Below are 15418 nucleotides of genomic sequence, written 5' to 3'. Positions count from 1 at the left end.
CCAGCCATCCCTAGGAGCTGCCTCCCTGTCTCACGCTGGGGCAGGGGGATGTGCATGCAGCTCACCCCCTTGCCCCTGCATGGCTCAGCTGGGGAGAGTGGGGTGGGCTGTGACTGGACCTGTGCTTGAGACTGACCTGAGCTCTGTGCTGCGTCTCTAGGGGATCACGCTGCTGATCCCTGCTCTGCTGGCCCCAGTGGGCAGTGCCTAGCACTCTCCCAGCAGCCCCCAGCCCCTTTCCCACTCTCAGGGGTGATAGGGATCTTGGGGGGACCCCACCCCTGCTTTGCTTCCTAGGATTGCACTGGCTGTGTCCCCTTGCAGGGCTGTGCCGGGAAGGTGCTGGGCTGCCTCAACCACACAAATATTTACACAGTTCAAAGGGTTTGTTTCCTGCCCTTGTTCCTGGTTTCCGCAAAACTTAAAGTTAAGGCAAGCACATGGAGCTAGGGCTGGGGTCAGAAGAGCCCAAGTCCCCCCCGCCCCCCTCAACCCCCTCCATTGCCACAGTCATGGCACACGCAGTTCCCCTCCATGCTCACACAGTCTCTGAGTTAAAGGGGTGTCAGGAGCTGTGGTGTGAAGAGGGGCGCTGACTTGCATGGTTGGGTAAAGGTGATTGTTGAATTGATCTGGGGCTCTCCAGGCATCGTCTGCTTAATCCATGCAGTGGTCCTCTACCTGTTCTCCCCATTTGCCCAGTGGGGAAATTGAGGCAGATGGGTGGATGACTTGTCCAAGGCTGCTGAGAGCATCTTGTCAGGAGGCGCACCCTGTCCCTGTCTGGTGACAAACTCAGGGGAGTGAGGAGGTTGTGCAGACACAGTGGACAGCAGCCAGCGATTGCCAGGTCACTGGGGAGCCCCCTGGGTGCCATGCAGAGGCTGAATCCTGCTGGTCTTTGCTGCTGTGCTGTTTGCCAGGGTGACTGAAGCAAAAGGTGGATTGTGTCGCTCTCCCCAGAGCCCGTCTTGAGCCTTGGCAAGGCGGGTTCACTGTGGGGCACCCACTATCACTCATCCTGTAGGATCTGTCAGGAGAAGGCCACTGATACCTGGCTCTTCTGCTTTGTCCCTGCCAGGTCACCATGATGCGTTTGGCTGCCGTCACTGGGCTGTTCCTGCTCTTCAGCAGGGTCCTGGAGCTCTCCTGGGTGCTGGTGTTCACTGTCCTCTTCATTCTCCTGTTGAGCTCCCACGGGTGGAAATTTCCCATCATATTCACCAAGACGATAAGGAGAGATGTCACGTAAGTGTCCTGGGGACATTGGCAGGCAGCACAGCCTATGGAGGGGGAGCTGGGGGCAGCTCAGGTTGGGGTTGCAACCTGTGGGGCTAAGCTGTTGCAGAGCTGGCTGCGCCCTCCTGCCAGGCTCTGGTTGAAGGCTCAGCCCCAGCTGAGGTTACCATCAGGCAGCTCAGCTGAGGACAAGGGTTGTCCCTGTAAAGCTGGGGAAAGAGTCACTCTTTTGGACTCTGCAATCTCTGGCAGAGGCTCCCAGAGGGAGATAGTGTTTCTGCTGAGGTCTAGCAGCTGGCTTTGACCTTGGACTCCAGCCTAGCCTGCAAAACACTAGCATGGCATGCAGTTTGTCCCCTGGACTTGGTGCTATGACTGGTGCCGGGAGAGCTCAGGAAATGTGACAGGCTTGGAGATGAGCCAGCTTGGGGGCAGGTGAGGGGCGTAGGGAGGGACAGGGGCCCCTGGGCTTATTGTGGAGTGTTAAGTGCCCTGAGATGGCAGAGCTGCTCACTTGGGCCAAGGAGCACTCCTTGTGGCAGCACTCCAGGCTGCTGCAGGGAGGGGAGCTGTGTCCTAACCTTGCCCCAGCTTCCAGGCCTCTTGGGCAGGTTGTCTCAGTGCCCTGGGCAAATCCTCCCACCCTCAGACATGCTGTGAGGGCACTGCTTCCTCCGTGCCATGAAGTGTCCCTCATGCCCAAAGGCCAAGGGGGGGCGATGTGTGAGGTGGCCTCCGGGGCTGGTCACTGGAGAGAATCCCTGTGTGTGGTGTGTCGGCAGCACGGGGCTGGTCCTGCTGAGGGTGAAGTGGAAGGTGTGGTGGCACATGAGGGAGAAGAGCACCATCCCCAAGATCTTCCAGGAGACGGTCCGCAGGCACCCAGAGAAGACTGCGCTGATCTACCAGGGGACAGGCGAGAGCTGGACCTTCCGGCAGCTGGACGAGTACTCCAACCGCGTGGCTAACTACCTGCATGAGCAGGGCTTCCGCTCTGGCGATGTAGTGGCTTTGTTTATGGAGTCCCGCAACCAGTACGTTGGTCTCTGGCTAGGGATGGCCAAGCTTGGGGTGGAGACGGCGCTCATCAACTCCCACCTGCGCCAGGAAGCCCTGCTGCACTGCATCACCATCTCCCACTCCAAGGCTGTGATGTTTGGAGCAGAGATGATGGAAGGTGAGGAGCGTCTTGTGGGGGGGATCCCAGGTGGGTAGGTCACAGGTTCTTCCAGCTCTCCATTACTTCCCCACACCCACCACAGACCCCCAGGGAAGAGCTGCCACAGCAATCTCTCCTGCTGTGGGACACCAAGCTGCTGTAAAGTGGCAAGTAGGGAAACAGTGAAGATCTTTTTCAAGGCTGCGTTCAAATCCAGCCCTGGACAGTTGTGCCCGAGGGTCTGATTCCACACTGAAACGGGACGATGTCAGTGTAAAGCAGGGCCTGAGAGTTCGCTACTGCTTGGTGGCTGTCTGGCCACTTCTGGTGGGTCTCCAACCAGTCCCCAACCAGCAGGTGTCCACATCCCCTAAGCTGTCACTGGTGCTGGTCTCCACTGGCTGCCAAACTCTGAGTGTGCAGTGGGGCATGATTCTCGTCCTGATACCTGGTCTGTGGGGAGGAGAGCTGGGCAGGGCTGGAAATGCTGTCTGGGGCTTGCTCTGCTGCTGCATCAGTGCTAAGGATAACAAGCAGAGGCCCAGGTAAGCCTGAGTTCTCCCTGTGAACATCTCTCTGCCAGTGGTGCCACTTCCCCACCCAGCCAGAGTGCATGGGCACAGAGGGGAGTCAGACAGGAGACCAACAGAAAGCAAGTTCCTGTCCACGTGACAGTGCCAGCTGGCTGCTGCCTTCCTGCTTCTGAGGGGGACTCCTTCATAGGAGCAAATTCCACCTTCCTTGTCTGGACCCCTGTGGTCAAGATCTCTGCTGTCCAGTTCCAGCTTTTGTGCGTTTGTCCCACAGCTCCCAGCTCAGTGTCAGCAAACATCCGTTTTTACACCTGAGAGGCAGCAGGGCAAGAGAGTAAGGAAGCAGGAAGTGGGGTCTTTTGAAGTATATGTGGTGTCCAAAGGCTATGGAGTCTGAAGAGCCCTGGGCTGGGGCCAGCAGAGCCCGGCCAGGCTTGCCCTGAGTGATACTCTTGTGCTGGGCTGAAACTGTTTCATGGCATGAGAGCTCTGTGGAGCATAGGGCCAGCATTGCTGCTAAAGACCCACCCTGTGTGCAGCCTTCTTGGGAATACTAACTAGTCTCTGAGCCAGGTGTTCTCTTAGGTGGGTGGAAAACAGGTTGAGCCTGGAGAGAAGAGTGAGCTTGGATGTGTATGAAACATTAGTGCTGCGAGCCCTTTCTGACCCTCTCCCCAGGAATGTCAGCATGACGGTTCTTTCCTTGACCTGCTCTCTGCTTCCTCTCTAGCCATGCGGGAAGTGCAGCCCTCCATGAAGAAATCTGTGCGCCTCTTCTGCTCTGGGGAGTGGCACCAAGAATCCGCTCCCCTAGGAACAGAACACCTGGACCCCCTCCTCCAGGCAGCGCCACGGCACCAGCCAAACCCCTCGGAGAAGGGCTTCCTCGGTACGTGTTACACAGCAGGCAGTGGGTTATCGAGCCTTTGGGAAGCTCCTTGTTCTGTTTCCGTAGTCTGTCCTCTCCTGCAGAGGTAGCAGAAAATCCCAGGACGCTGGTACATGATGCTGGTTCATCTGAGGCAAATCTGATCCAGTTGTCATAAGGAGGGAAGAGCTGCTGTGAATGTCATGTACCCATCTGCTGCCCCAAGGCATGGCATAGTGTTTAGCACGAGCTTGCTGTGGTGTCAGCCTGGCCATGCTCTGGGACACACTAGCCAGCTGAACCGGCACCTGGGACTGTTTTCTTGGCACTCTCCTGCAAGCACAGTGCAGGCCTGAACCTGCTTAGCTTGAGTAAGAATGCCGTGGGCGACTGCCGCTGTGCAAATGTGGATGATGGTTTTAAATGTGGTGCTGTGATGCTAGTTGCCAGGAAGTGTAAAAGTACCAAGCGAAGAGCATGCAGGTGCTCATGGGCCTGGCTTGTCCCATCAGACTGGGGTCCCAGCCCCTTGGTAAACAGAGTGCCTAGCACCTGGGGATGTATCACTGGCTCCTCTCTCTGCCCACCAGATAAACTCTTCTACATCTATACCTCTGGCACGACGGGCTTGCCCAAGGCTGCTATCGTGGTGCATTGCAGGTAAGGTGGGGAGTGGATGCAGGGCTCAGAGACAAGTAGGCTCGGTGTGGTGGGACATAGTACTAGTTGCCTGTGAGTGCAGAGCCTCTGGGCTGTCCCTCTGGCCTGGCTGCTGACACGGCCCTTCCTCCCCTGCCCAGGTACTTTCGCATGTCGAGCCTGGTTTACTATGGATTCCGCATGAGGCCAGATGACGTGATGTATGACTGCCTTCCACTTTACCACGCAGCAGGTAAAGACCTGGCTTCATGCCTGGAGCTTCTGCTCATGCCTCCCCCTGTTCCAGAGCCCGTCCCTTTGACCAAAACATCATCCCCTTGCTTGAGACATCATTCCCTGCTGCAGCCATGGCTGTTGTAAGCTGCCCCTGCTTCCTCCAGTGTATGCTGAGGAGGATCAGGCCTGTCAATGTCCCTGTTGCCCATCAAATATACGTAAAAGATTTCACGAGGTCCCTGGGTATCATGCTGCAGGACTGGGAAGTGACACCAAGGCTGTTTCTCTGTTCAGCACTAGGAGCTAGGCCAGGACACTGCTAGCATGGACTCAGTTCTGCTAGCTCCTTCTATGACTGTAGGAGAGGGCCAGTCTCTGTGGGGTACTCTCAGGACATCCTGCCTCTGTGGGACACTCTGAGGCCTCTGGATGGCTGCTGCTATCCCACACCAAAGCATTAACACTGGAAGGGAGGGGCTCTGAGTACCACAGGTGATGGTGCCATAGGTGAAATGCTGTTTTGAACAAGGGGATTAAAGATGAGAAATTCCCCACCCCTTCCCCCTCCAGCTGGGTTGCAGTTGGTATCAGTTGCTGTCTCCCATGAGATGGCAAATCTCTCTGGCTCCATCTCTACCAGGAAACATTGTCGGGATAGGCCAGTGCCTGCTGCATGGCATGACTGTGGTGATCCGCAAGAAGTTCTCAGCCTCGCACTTCTGGGATGATTGTGTGAAGTACAACTGTACGGTGAGGCAGTGGGGGGTCTGGAGGACTGGTCCAGGATCCTTGGGCTGGTGAAGGTTGGGGCCTCGGATGTCCTTGCAAGCAGAGTCTCTGTTTCTCCCAGGTGGGGAGTGGGAGCTTGGTGCAGCCGGTGCTCTAGGATCCATTGAGGAGGGAGAGCAGTTAGTCCAGGCTAAGCACTATCTGTAGTGAGTGACGTGGGGAACACCAAGGCCATTGGTTTTTTGCATGGGAGCCAGAGGCAGGAACTAAACATGAGTTGGCCAACAGGACATCTAGGTCCCATTCTTGGCTCTACCACTGACTTGCAGAGTGACTTTAGTCAAGTCTCTTCCCTGGACTGTGCTTTCAACTACCCACTTACAGAATGGGGCTGTAGCTGCCAGTCTGTGCCTTAGTGTATGGGAGGGTGGGCACTGGCCTGGGGCCCTGAGCAGACAGGAGAGTGGAAGGGTACAGCAGGTCACACCTCCCATCCCTCCCACAGATTGTGCAGTACATCGGGGAAATCTGCCGCTATCTCTTGAACCAGCCATACCAGGAGGCAGAGCGGCAGCACCGTGTGCGCATGGCACTGGGGAATGGTCTCCGTGCATCCATCTGGAGCGAGTTCATGGATCGGTTTGGGATCCCCCAGGTTGCTGAGTTTTACGGTGCCACCGAGTGCAACTGCAGTCTGGGCAACTTCGACAATAACGTGAGCCCCTGCTCCTGCCTGGCCCTGCTGGGCGCTCCCCCTCTCCTCTTGGTTGCCAAGGACAGTTAGGAGGTCTTATTCAGACACATGGCCTTCATGTCACTGGTGGAAACTCCATGATCCCTGCTCCAAGAGCTGCTCAGGCAGGCCAAGCCAGGATGGGTGGCTGAGAGCAGACTTGAGAGCTGGTGTCAGAATCATCCTCTGATCCCAGGGAGAGGGATGGAACAATGGCTGGGTCTTTAGCCCTGTGGGCCCTCCAGCCCAATGTTTGCAGGGAATCCAGAGAGACCTGGGGCAGGTTCTCTCTGGTCGGTGGAGCAGCACACCTCCAGCATTTCTGGAGACCAAGGCAGGATCCATCTCTGGGGGAGGAGATTGCTGCTCTGGGTAAGAAACAAGTCTGGGCAGAGAGGTTTGCTGGCTGCAATTGAGCTGCATCTCAGAGGTGCTTTTCTTTCAGGTTGGTTCCTGTGGCTTCAACAGCATGATATTTCCTGGTATTTATCCCATCGGTTTGGTGAGGGTGGACGAGGACACCATGGAGCTGATCCGTGGCCCAGATGGACTCTGCATCCGCTGTAAAACAGGTGAGGGCATGGAGGGGTACCTGGGGAGCCAACCCCTGCTTGTACATCCCTCTGCCCTGACCTGTGCACCCCTGCCCAGAGGACAGCAGCACAGGAGTCTCTGTTTAGATGGGTGACCGAGTCTGTCTCCTTTCAGCCTTCAGTTCAGCAGACCAGAATCTAGCACAAATCCACAGCCCAGTGCCCTGCATGAAATGAGTTCAGTAGTTCTCAGCCCAGGCCCCAGTTATCCATGTTCCTACAGTCTTTACTGGGGGGGGGCTGCCTCATCACTCTGCCAGCTGTGTCAGCAAGGCCAGGTACTTCATGGGCCAGGCAGATGGCGCTCCCTTCAACCTTTGCACATCCCTCCAGAACAAATATGAGCCCTGTTGGGAGCACGATGTGGGGGAAGCTTACTGAGCCCATTGTGAGGGGGAGCCAGTGTCCAGGGCTGTCAGTTCAGCTCCTTAGCACTGAGAGACTAGCATGCTAGAGACCCCATCCTTGCAAAGGTATTTCCTCCCTCCCACCCATGCCCCAGCTTGTGTGGATGCTGGCTCTGTGCCTAACAGGTGCTCTCAGCTCTGTGTGCTGCTGTGTTTAAGGCAGTGTCCTGGCCATGACTGACCACATTTTCCATCTCTCTCACCCCACCGGCAGGGGAGCCAGGGCAGTTGGTGGGCTGCATTGTTAGGAGCAACCCGCTGCAGCACTTTGATGGGTACCTAAACCAGGCAGCCACCAGCAAGAAGATCACCCAGAATGTATTCTCCAAGGGTGATTCTGCCTATCTCACAGGTGAGAGGAGCACCCAACCTGTCCTGCAGCCCCTCCTGGCGGCAAGAGCTGGTGAGGTAGCATATGGCCCCCACTGGCCGATTCCCTGACTGCCAGTGGTGATTGCTTTATCAGCTTTGCCCACCCAGCCTAGTGATGCTGAGCCTCCCCTTCAGGCTGATGTGAACAATGTGAGCCATGGAGCAGGCCGGGATCCTTATCCCCACGGAAATATCAGGCACAAAAAGGGGAGATGATGGGTTTCAGGCCACGAAGCAAACCTGGTGGGAGAGTCCTGCTACATAGTTAAACCCAGGATGTTGCATTACCTGCTGGACCCAGCTTTCTCTGGGTTGCACAGGGCAGCAGAGAGCCAGTTGGCTCTGGACTAGTTCTGGTTGCAGCTTTGCCACTATCAGTGTCCCCTCTTTGTGCCATAGCCCTTCCCTCATTGCTGGCATGGCGAGGATGGTGGTGACCTGCTGCCAACAAGGGGTGTTGCAGTTGATGCATGTGGTATGTGTTGGGATCCCTGGGGAGAGGATAGTCTAGAAAAGCAAAGCATCATACCAGCTGTATCCTGCAGTGCTGGAGCTAGTGCCAGAGGCTCTTTAACTCCTGCTGTCCTTTGTTGCTCTGCTTCCCCAGGAGATGTGCTGGTGATGGACATGTATGGGTACATGTACTTCCGAGACCGCACTGGGGACACCTTCCGCTGGAAGGGTGAGAATGTCTCCACAACAGAGGTGGAGGGGGCACTGAGCCGCATCCTCAACCTGACTGATGTCGTTGTCTACGGAGTGGAGGTGCCAGGTAACTGGGATGAGAGGGCAGCTCTGCTCTTGCCAGCCTGCCTCTGTCCTTCATGCTGCGGCAATAGCTCTTTACCCCTTTGGCAGGTCCCTGCTGCAGGCCACAGCCTGCTGATCCTTTCACATGGTATAGGGGTGAACAGGACCCAGAGTAGCAGAGCTGCCCATGGGCCTGCACAAGGCAGCTCTCTATGATCCTGTGTATGGTGGTAAATTTGGTGGCTCCCCATCGCTCAAGCCCCTGTCCCAGCTGACACTTCTTACTCTTCTCAGCAGAGAAGCCAAGAACCAAGTGGGCTGTGGAGCATTGCCTTCTTACCACTAGCGGGTTCTTCCACTTCTGGTCTGACGTGCACTGGGCAGGACTTTGAGGGGGAAGCTGCTAACTAAGTTTCTGTGGATAGATGTGGGGCATGGGTCTGGAGGGTGTGCTCGCAGCACCAGTGTTCACAGAGAGAAGAGGCTGTGGTGGGAGAGTCAGAAATCCCAGACAAGAGGTATGTATGTGAAATAGCTTAGGTGAGAGAGAGTGTCGATGTCAGCCCATGTTCTGGACCTGGTTTCCTGCCAGTGGGTGGCTGTGATGCTGTCTCTTTCATCTGCTTAAGCTCCACCTGACGTAGGTGTAAGTGGACAGGAGGGGCTTGAACTGGGTGAGAAGCATCTCTAGGGGCAGGAGATGACCACTGGGTGTCGCTGGCACCCCTTGCCCTGTGGGGCTCTGGCATTCAGCCTCAGCAGATGCATAGCCAGTGGTAGAGGAGTGAGAGACTGGGCCCTCCCTGCAGGTGTGCCCTATTCTGAAGATGAGCTAATGACGGGGTGGTGCCATGGAAGTACCTTTGGCAGACTGCAGTGGATGCGTTGGGGTGTGGGGGAAGCCCTAGTGGTGTCTGTCATGGATATAGTTAAGGTGACTGGTGGAGCTGTGTGCATTGCCTGGACTTCTGAACCTGCTACAGAAGGCCTAGCACTCCTCCAGCACCTTCTGGAATATGTGGGGGAGATCCCTTGTCTGTTGTGTCCATCCTTAGGCTGCTGGCCTCACCTATTCAGGCAGTTGCATCCCCGACCAGCTGAAGTTCTTAGCTGGCCCAAATGGGTGGGGTGATATTGCACCAGACCCCTCCTGCCCCTTACATCACCTCCTCTGCTATGTTCCAGGCATGGAGGGGAAGGCGGGCATGGCGGCCATTGCTGACCCTGAGAATTCCTGCAACCTGGAGAGCTTCATCATTGAGCTCAAGAGGGCCCTGCCCTTGTACGCACAACCTGTTTTCCTGCGGTTCCTGCCAGAAGTCCACAAGACAAGTGAGCCCTCCCTGGCACGTGTGTCAGGGCAGCTTCATCTATCCTTTTCACAATGTGGAGGGAGATGGGGTGGGAGTGATGTCCTGGGTTCTCCGAGGGTGTCTGGGGAGTTTCCCCTTCCAGTAAGAGGAGGAGAACGATAGTGACCTCTTAGGTAAAGTGCCTGGAGATCTGCTGATAAAACCTTTAACCTTTCTTACTCAGCCTTATTCATCAGATGCTTACATCAGAAATTTAGACAGACGCTTAGCGGGGGTGGTTTAGTCAGGGATGATCCTGCCTTGAGCAGGGGTCTGGTCTAGATGACCTTTTGAGGTCCTTTCCAGCCCTACTTTCCTATGATTAGAGAAGAAGCCCAGGAAGTCAGGACTCCTGGGATCTGCTCCTGGTACCAATTCACTGTGTGAGTTAGCTGAGGTATTTGCACTTTCCAGTCTATAGCTTCCCCATGTATGAACTTAGGATATTCTGGCCCTCCCCACATGGACTTGTGAGATGTAATTCATTAATGCTTGGAGATTCGCCATTGAAAGTTGCAGTGGAACTTTACTGATCTGCTTGGTTTTTCAGCCAAATATGGTTTTTGGATGCTTTTCTTCATTTAATCCACGTGCCTGCACACTATCTGTGGTGGAGCTTGCAGGATGGCAGAGAATCAGAGTATCCTATGCATCCTGGCTGAACAGCTATGTGCTCAAGATGGCTGTCAGCAGAATTAGGCTGGAGCTGTAGGAATGGGCTCTGCTGTCTTGAGAATCACGTTCTGAGCTTCCCAGCAAGTCTGATCTATGGCACAGTCCCAGTAGCCCAACTCCCCAACATGTGATCCTGTTAGCGGTGGTCAGAAGAACTGTGCTAATACAGCCCAGTCCCAGGTCAGGATAGCACTGACCTTTGCTGGGGAGGCTGGCCCTCACATAAGAGGTTGAAGAGCCTTTCACAGCATCGGTTTATGGGAGGAGTCTTCTACGTCAGGCAATAGACTCATGCTTTAACGTACTAAGATCCCAGATTTGGTCCTAGCTCCTGACAACCTTCCCCATGGTGTGGAGAAGGATCCCCCCTAGCAATAGTAGTGTCTGCAATCCCCACTTCAGTCTTGGTGAAGCAGGATCTTACAAAGGGTGGGAGTAGGAAGGCAGGGGCGCGTACCTGTGAACTGCAGCCGTGGAATGAATGGTTCCCTGCTACCTCTGACTTTCACCCTTGCTGCTTCCACCCAGGCACCTACAAGTTTCAGAAGACGACTCTGCGCAAGGAGGGTTTTGACCCCACGGTGGTGAAGGACAGACTGTACTTCCTGGACTCTAGGCAAGGCCGGTACCTCCCTTTGGACCAGGAGGCCTTCACAAGAATCCAGTCAGGACAACAGAAGCTGTAACTAGTGAGATTCTGTTGGCCACTTCCCCCTGTCCCTCTGCTGCAATGGGATGGAGTGGGCAATAGGAAAGAAAGGGTTAAAGGATTATAATGAAGGGCATGCTAGGGCTTTTGTTTTATGAGTTTTAAAGGTAAAGGTTCAGGGGACTAGAGAGGGGGAAAGGTGACATACCAAAGCATAGAATCATTATGGCTTTATTTTCTATTCTGTACAACAGTAGCCCCCTGGGGATGTGCGCATGGGGTCTTCAGTTCACCTATGGCCAGCCAGTGCATGTGCCATGGGGGCTGTGGGAGCCACCATGGAGGAAGAGGGAGGGCACCCGCTGCCCATGGGACTCTGATTCCAGGTTTTTTTTCCTTGCTTTCTTTCTCTCCCCGTTCTGTGGATGCTGCTAAGTCCCAAAAGGGCTGGTGACAGCGATTCCTCATGAGGGTCTCCTGGGGGTGATGCTGTGCTTGCCCTTTCCCAAAGCATCCAGCCTATGGGAGCCTGGCCCCTGGCACTGAACCACTCAGCTGGGTGGGGACCAAAAACATGACCCCCTTTGCAGGCTGCTGCAGCTCCACAGTTGAGGAAGGGGAGAGGGAGCAGAGCAGTCTGGGGGTCCAGGGGAGGGACAGGTTTCCCTGCCATGCCTCACTCTTCCCAGGGGTTGAACTTTTCTTTCTTTCACACTCATGTGCATATATATATATATATAATATGTGTGTGTGTGTGTATGTATATTTTGATTTTATCTTAATTTATTGGGTTTTTTTTCTAAAAAAACAAAAATACATATTCTGGGCTCATGCACTGGTGTCAGGACCATCCTAGCTCTGCCCTAGTGCTCATATACCCCTCGAGGGATCTGTCCTTGCACTTGGGACCAGTCCTTTTCCAAAGGTTAGGGCAGAAGAGGAGGCTGTGGTCACTGCCTGAAGGGACCAGCTGAGGGCACAGCAGTCTTGTGAAACTGCACCCCTTTGGCTGCCCCTGGGGAAGTCTTCAGTGCTGTTGACTGGACATGATGGATTCTGTAAACCTGACTGTGTTCCTCGCTCTCTTGTTTCATAAAAGCCAGGGAATTAAGAGCCTGGCTTGTGTTCTCTCTGAGGTGCTGAGCATTTGCAAGCCCCCCCAGCAGCCAGTGCTTAGCACCTAAGACCCCGGCGTCTGTCTCTCGACGGAGCACCGTTACCTGGGCCTGATTCTGTGAGAACTCTGCGGGTGGGTGATAGGTGTTGTATGGGGGGAGGACTCCAGAGGGGAAAATGTTTTTGGTGGTTTTTGTTTTTTTTAAATTATTTTACATGTTAGCCAGATAAGTGTTTTTTGTTTGTTTGTTTGTTTTACATTTCTATCTGTCTGGGAGGGCAAGCTGCACATCTGCTGCCTTATGTGTACTTCCACAGGTCCATGCCTAACTTGTCTCCACAGCTGAGTCCAAGCGTGGGAGTCTTGAGGTTTCTCTGGTGTTGCTTGTTCTTGCTTAGTCAATCCTGCTGCTATATCGGGGTCAGGTGGGGGCCCGGCTTGAATCCTGGCTGAGGGAAGCAGAAGCAGTTGAGTCTGAGCAGATAATTTTTATCATTCCCCACCATCCCTCATTAGAAACGGCCAGTGGGTGGAGGAGACTATTCTTCCACCGGGCTCCATGTGAAGGGCCAGGCTTTCCAGTGTACCCCTCAACATGTGCCTGTTCACACACATGGCGCCTGTATGTGAATGAGGGGAACTGGGTTCTCACTCGCATGCTAGGTCCCCAGGCATCCACTGGGGACAAAAACCTTCAGCCTGGAACAGCTCCAGGATTTCAGGGACCTCCCTTGGCCAAGCTCAGAACCAGGCATGTTCTGTTGCAAAGCAACAGGTCTGGGATGTGAGCTAAAAGAAATCCCCATCTCCATTAGATTTGGGACTTAAAGTCTTTTGCTACCAGAGGTGGGAGCCTCAGCGGCAGAGGAGAGGAGAGCAATGTGTCCAAAATAGGGCAAGGATATAATGGGTTTGTGGATGTTGTAGCCATCCCTGTTGAGTGTGTCCACACTATGAGTTTCCTTTGGGTTTTTGGCACATGGTAACAAACTGGTAAAATTCCTGTGTAGTTTGATCACTTCTTCCTGTGATGGAGGTTGAGGTGGGTGTTCAAGGGAAGTGGATGGTTACCTAACATCAGAGAAAGAGATGCACTTTTTCTTTTTAATCATGTAATGACCTGGCTATCCAGTCAGTCCTCGGTGCTTGCAGAACGTGGCTTTAAGGAAAATAAGCAGTTTACAGGATCCAACTAGAATCATTATTTATTCTCCCATCATGCTGCTTCCATGTTAGAGTAGATCTAGTTGTGGATGATGTAGTGTGAGGCCTCTGGGATCAGCCACGGGGTACACATGTGGACAAGTGAGAGATCCCAGTCTGAGGTGTCATTCTAGTGATATGCCCTGCAGAGTTGAAGGCTCTCTGAAGGTCCTGCAGGTCTGCCCACCAGAGGGAGAGCAAATGGTGGTTGCAGTCACTGGGGAGGGATGAGAGAGGCTTACATTCTGCATCCCATGGCCAGGGCCATTTTATCCTTAGTGGTCCAAACATCTCGTGGTCTGATGACATTGGCAGTTGAACTGGGGTGGAAGGAATTATTGAGGACGACAACTTGCTATCTATTGTCTCACTTACGCACATCCTTCTTCTCCAAGATATGCTCTAGCACTGGGATGCCTGCATGCCAAGACACCACCCCTCAGAGCAAAAGTCTAGCTCAGCCCATCACAGTTGCTTTCAGGACAGCATTTTCCCTCATGTGCTGCCAGGAGACTTTCTGTCCTCTGTGCTGGTCCCCCTTTCTCCCTCACTCTGCAATCCACCCCTCTCCCCTTGTCCTGCCACAACTGAATGTTTCTCTGCAACCTTTCCCCTTCACCTCTCTTGCAAGTGTTGGAACAAGCCCTTCCAGTGTCCAAGATGTTCGTTTTTGCCTCTGCTGATTGTCTTTATTTCAACATCTACTCAGGAACAGGGTGGGGTGGGCTGGGGTGGTGGCACTGAAGGGGTGGCAGGGCACAGGGATATTGTTATCAGCTCTTGGAAGGGTTGAGGAGGAGTGAGAACTTGCTTTGCATCCTCCTTGGACGCTGTATCATTATCACATGACTTCTTCTCTTTTGACGTTTCAAACCTTATGGCCTGTAATTCCTGTCGTGAAATAAAAACGTGGGATCTTCATGTCCAATAAAGGAGGATTTCAAATTCACTAGCTTCTGGATCTTATGATTGCGTGCCATGGCGCTACTTGTTTAACAGACCCTGGCTGGGGACTTGAAATCAATTGCTGAGTCCCAGTTCACCATTGTTAAGATTTCATCCTATTCTTTTGCAAGAGAGAAAGAAGCTCCTGGCTGACTTCTGACTACCTTGGGAGCAGCTATGGTTAAGGATCTCTGACTACATCAGGTGAGGGGAGAAGCTTGCTCTGATGGCTAGATAAGGGTGTGATAATCTGGGATCTTCCTTTCTATTTGTAGCTTTGCTTACAATTAAGTGGTTGATCTTACAGCACTACAGCTCTATGTCAGATGGACTGGACAAAAACTCTCTAGTGTGATGAGGCCTTTTAAATGGTTGTAAAGCAGTGTGCAATGTTTGTAAAGCAATTTGCAATCCCCCTTCTTAAAAGATGCTCATACAGGTGAAAAGTATAAATGATATGTATCAGTTAATGCAATTAATAGATATAAAATGACCCAGACAGCCATATAAAAAGGAGAGGGGTATTAAGCAATCTTAATTTGAGTGCTTGACTTTTCAACTTTGAAAATGTTCTTTGATGATTCAGGGACGAGCAGGGGTTAGGAAGACCAGGGTTGTTCACTTTTCCAGGTTTTCAAGAGAGCAAGCTAAAATAACCCCAGAAATTCCAGCTTGTGGTGTCAAACTGGTACCCGTTTGGGTTGCCAGCAGGGCTGGAGCCTTTCGATCTACCACATGCAGTTCAGCCTCATGAGATAAAAGAGTAACTGAGAGCAGTGGATGGTGGTTGCCCTGTGTGTTGACCAGCACAAGGTAGGAAGGGGACGCTTTGTCAGTGGGTGTCACAGGTATCTTCTAACAAATGAACTGAGAGACTTGGAAATTGTGGGTTTCCTTCCAGGCTCTAGTGGGAAGTATGCTCTATTGAGTGCAGCCTGTTCTGCCCACATATTACCCTGTCTGCCCTGGCAGTTTCAACCTGTCCATGCTTCAAATGCATAGAGGGTCTAAAGCCTCTTTAAAAGGTCACCATTTTTATTTTGATGTGGGGAAATACAGGCATACCTCGGAGATATTGCAGGTTCGGTTCCAGACCACCGCAATAAAGCGAATATCGCAATAAAGTGAGTCACACGAATTTTTTGGTTTCCCAGTGCATATAAAAGTTACGTTTACGCTATACTGTAGTCTGTTAAGTGAGAAATAACATTATGTCTA

The 15418-nt window shown here is 53.3% G+C and overlaps 1 protein-coding gene across 1 annotated transcript; it reads left to right on the top strand.

Moving 5' to 3' along the window:
- The first annotated feature begins 486 nt into the window (after positions 1-486).
- SLC27A4 (solute carrier family 27 member 4) lies at positions 487-11670 on the top strand. Its single transcript, XM_019540695.1, has 12 exons — positions 487-1248; positions 2022-2416; positions 3662-3820; positions 4390-4459; positions 4600-4691; positions 5316-5425; positions 5910-6119; positions 6583-6709; positions 7352-7489; positions 8117-8281; positions 9445-9591; positions 10815-11670. Exons 1-12 carry the CDS (start codon positions 1088-1090, stop codon positions 10970-10972), a joined length of 1932 nt encoding a protein of 643 aa, XP_019396240.1. The 5' UTR covers positions 487-1087; the 3' UTR covers positions 10973-11670.
- Positions 11671-15418: the final 3748 nt, after the last annotated feature.

The sequence above is a fragment of the Crocodylus porosus genome, unplaced genomic scaffold, assembly GCF_001723895.1.
Source record: "Crocodylus porosus isolate Cpor-Errol unplaced genomic scaffold, CroPor_comp1, whole genome shotgun sequence".
In the NCBI taxonomy this organism is placed as follows: domain Eukaryota; kingdom Metazoa; phylum Chordata; order Crocodylia; family Crocodylidae; genus Crocodylus; species Crocodylus porosus.
The sequence above is the reverse complement of the archived record's forward strand: the minus strand, read 5'-3'. Positions and strand labels throughout refer to the sequence as shown.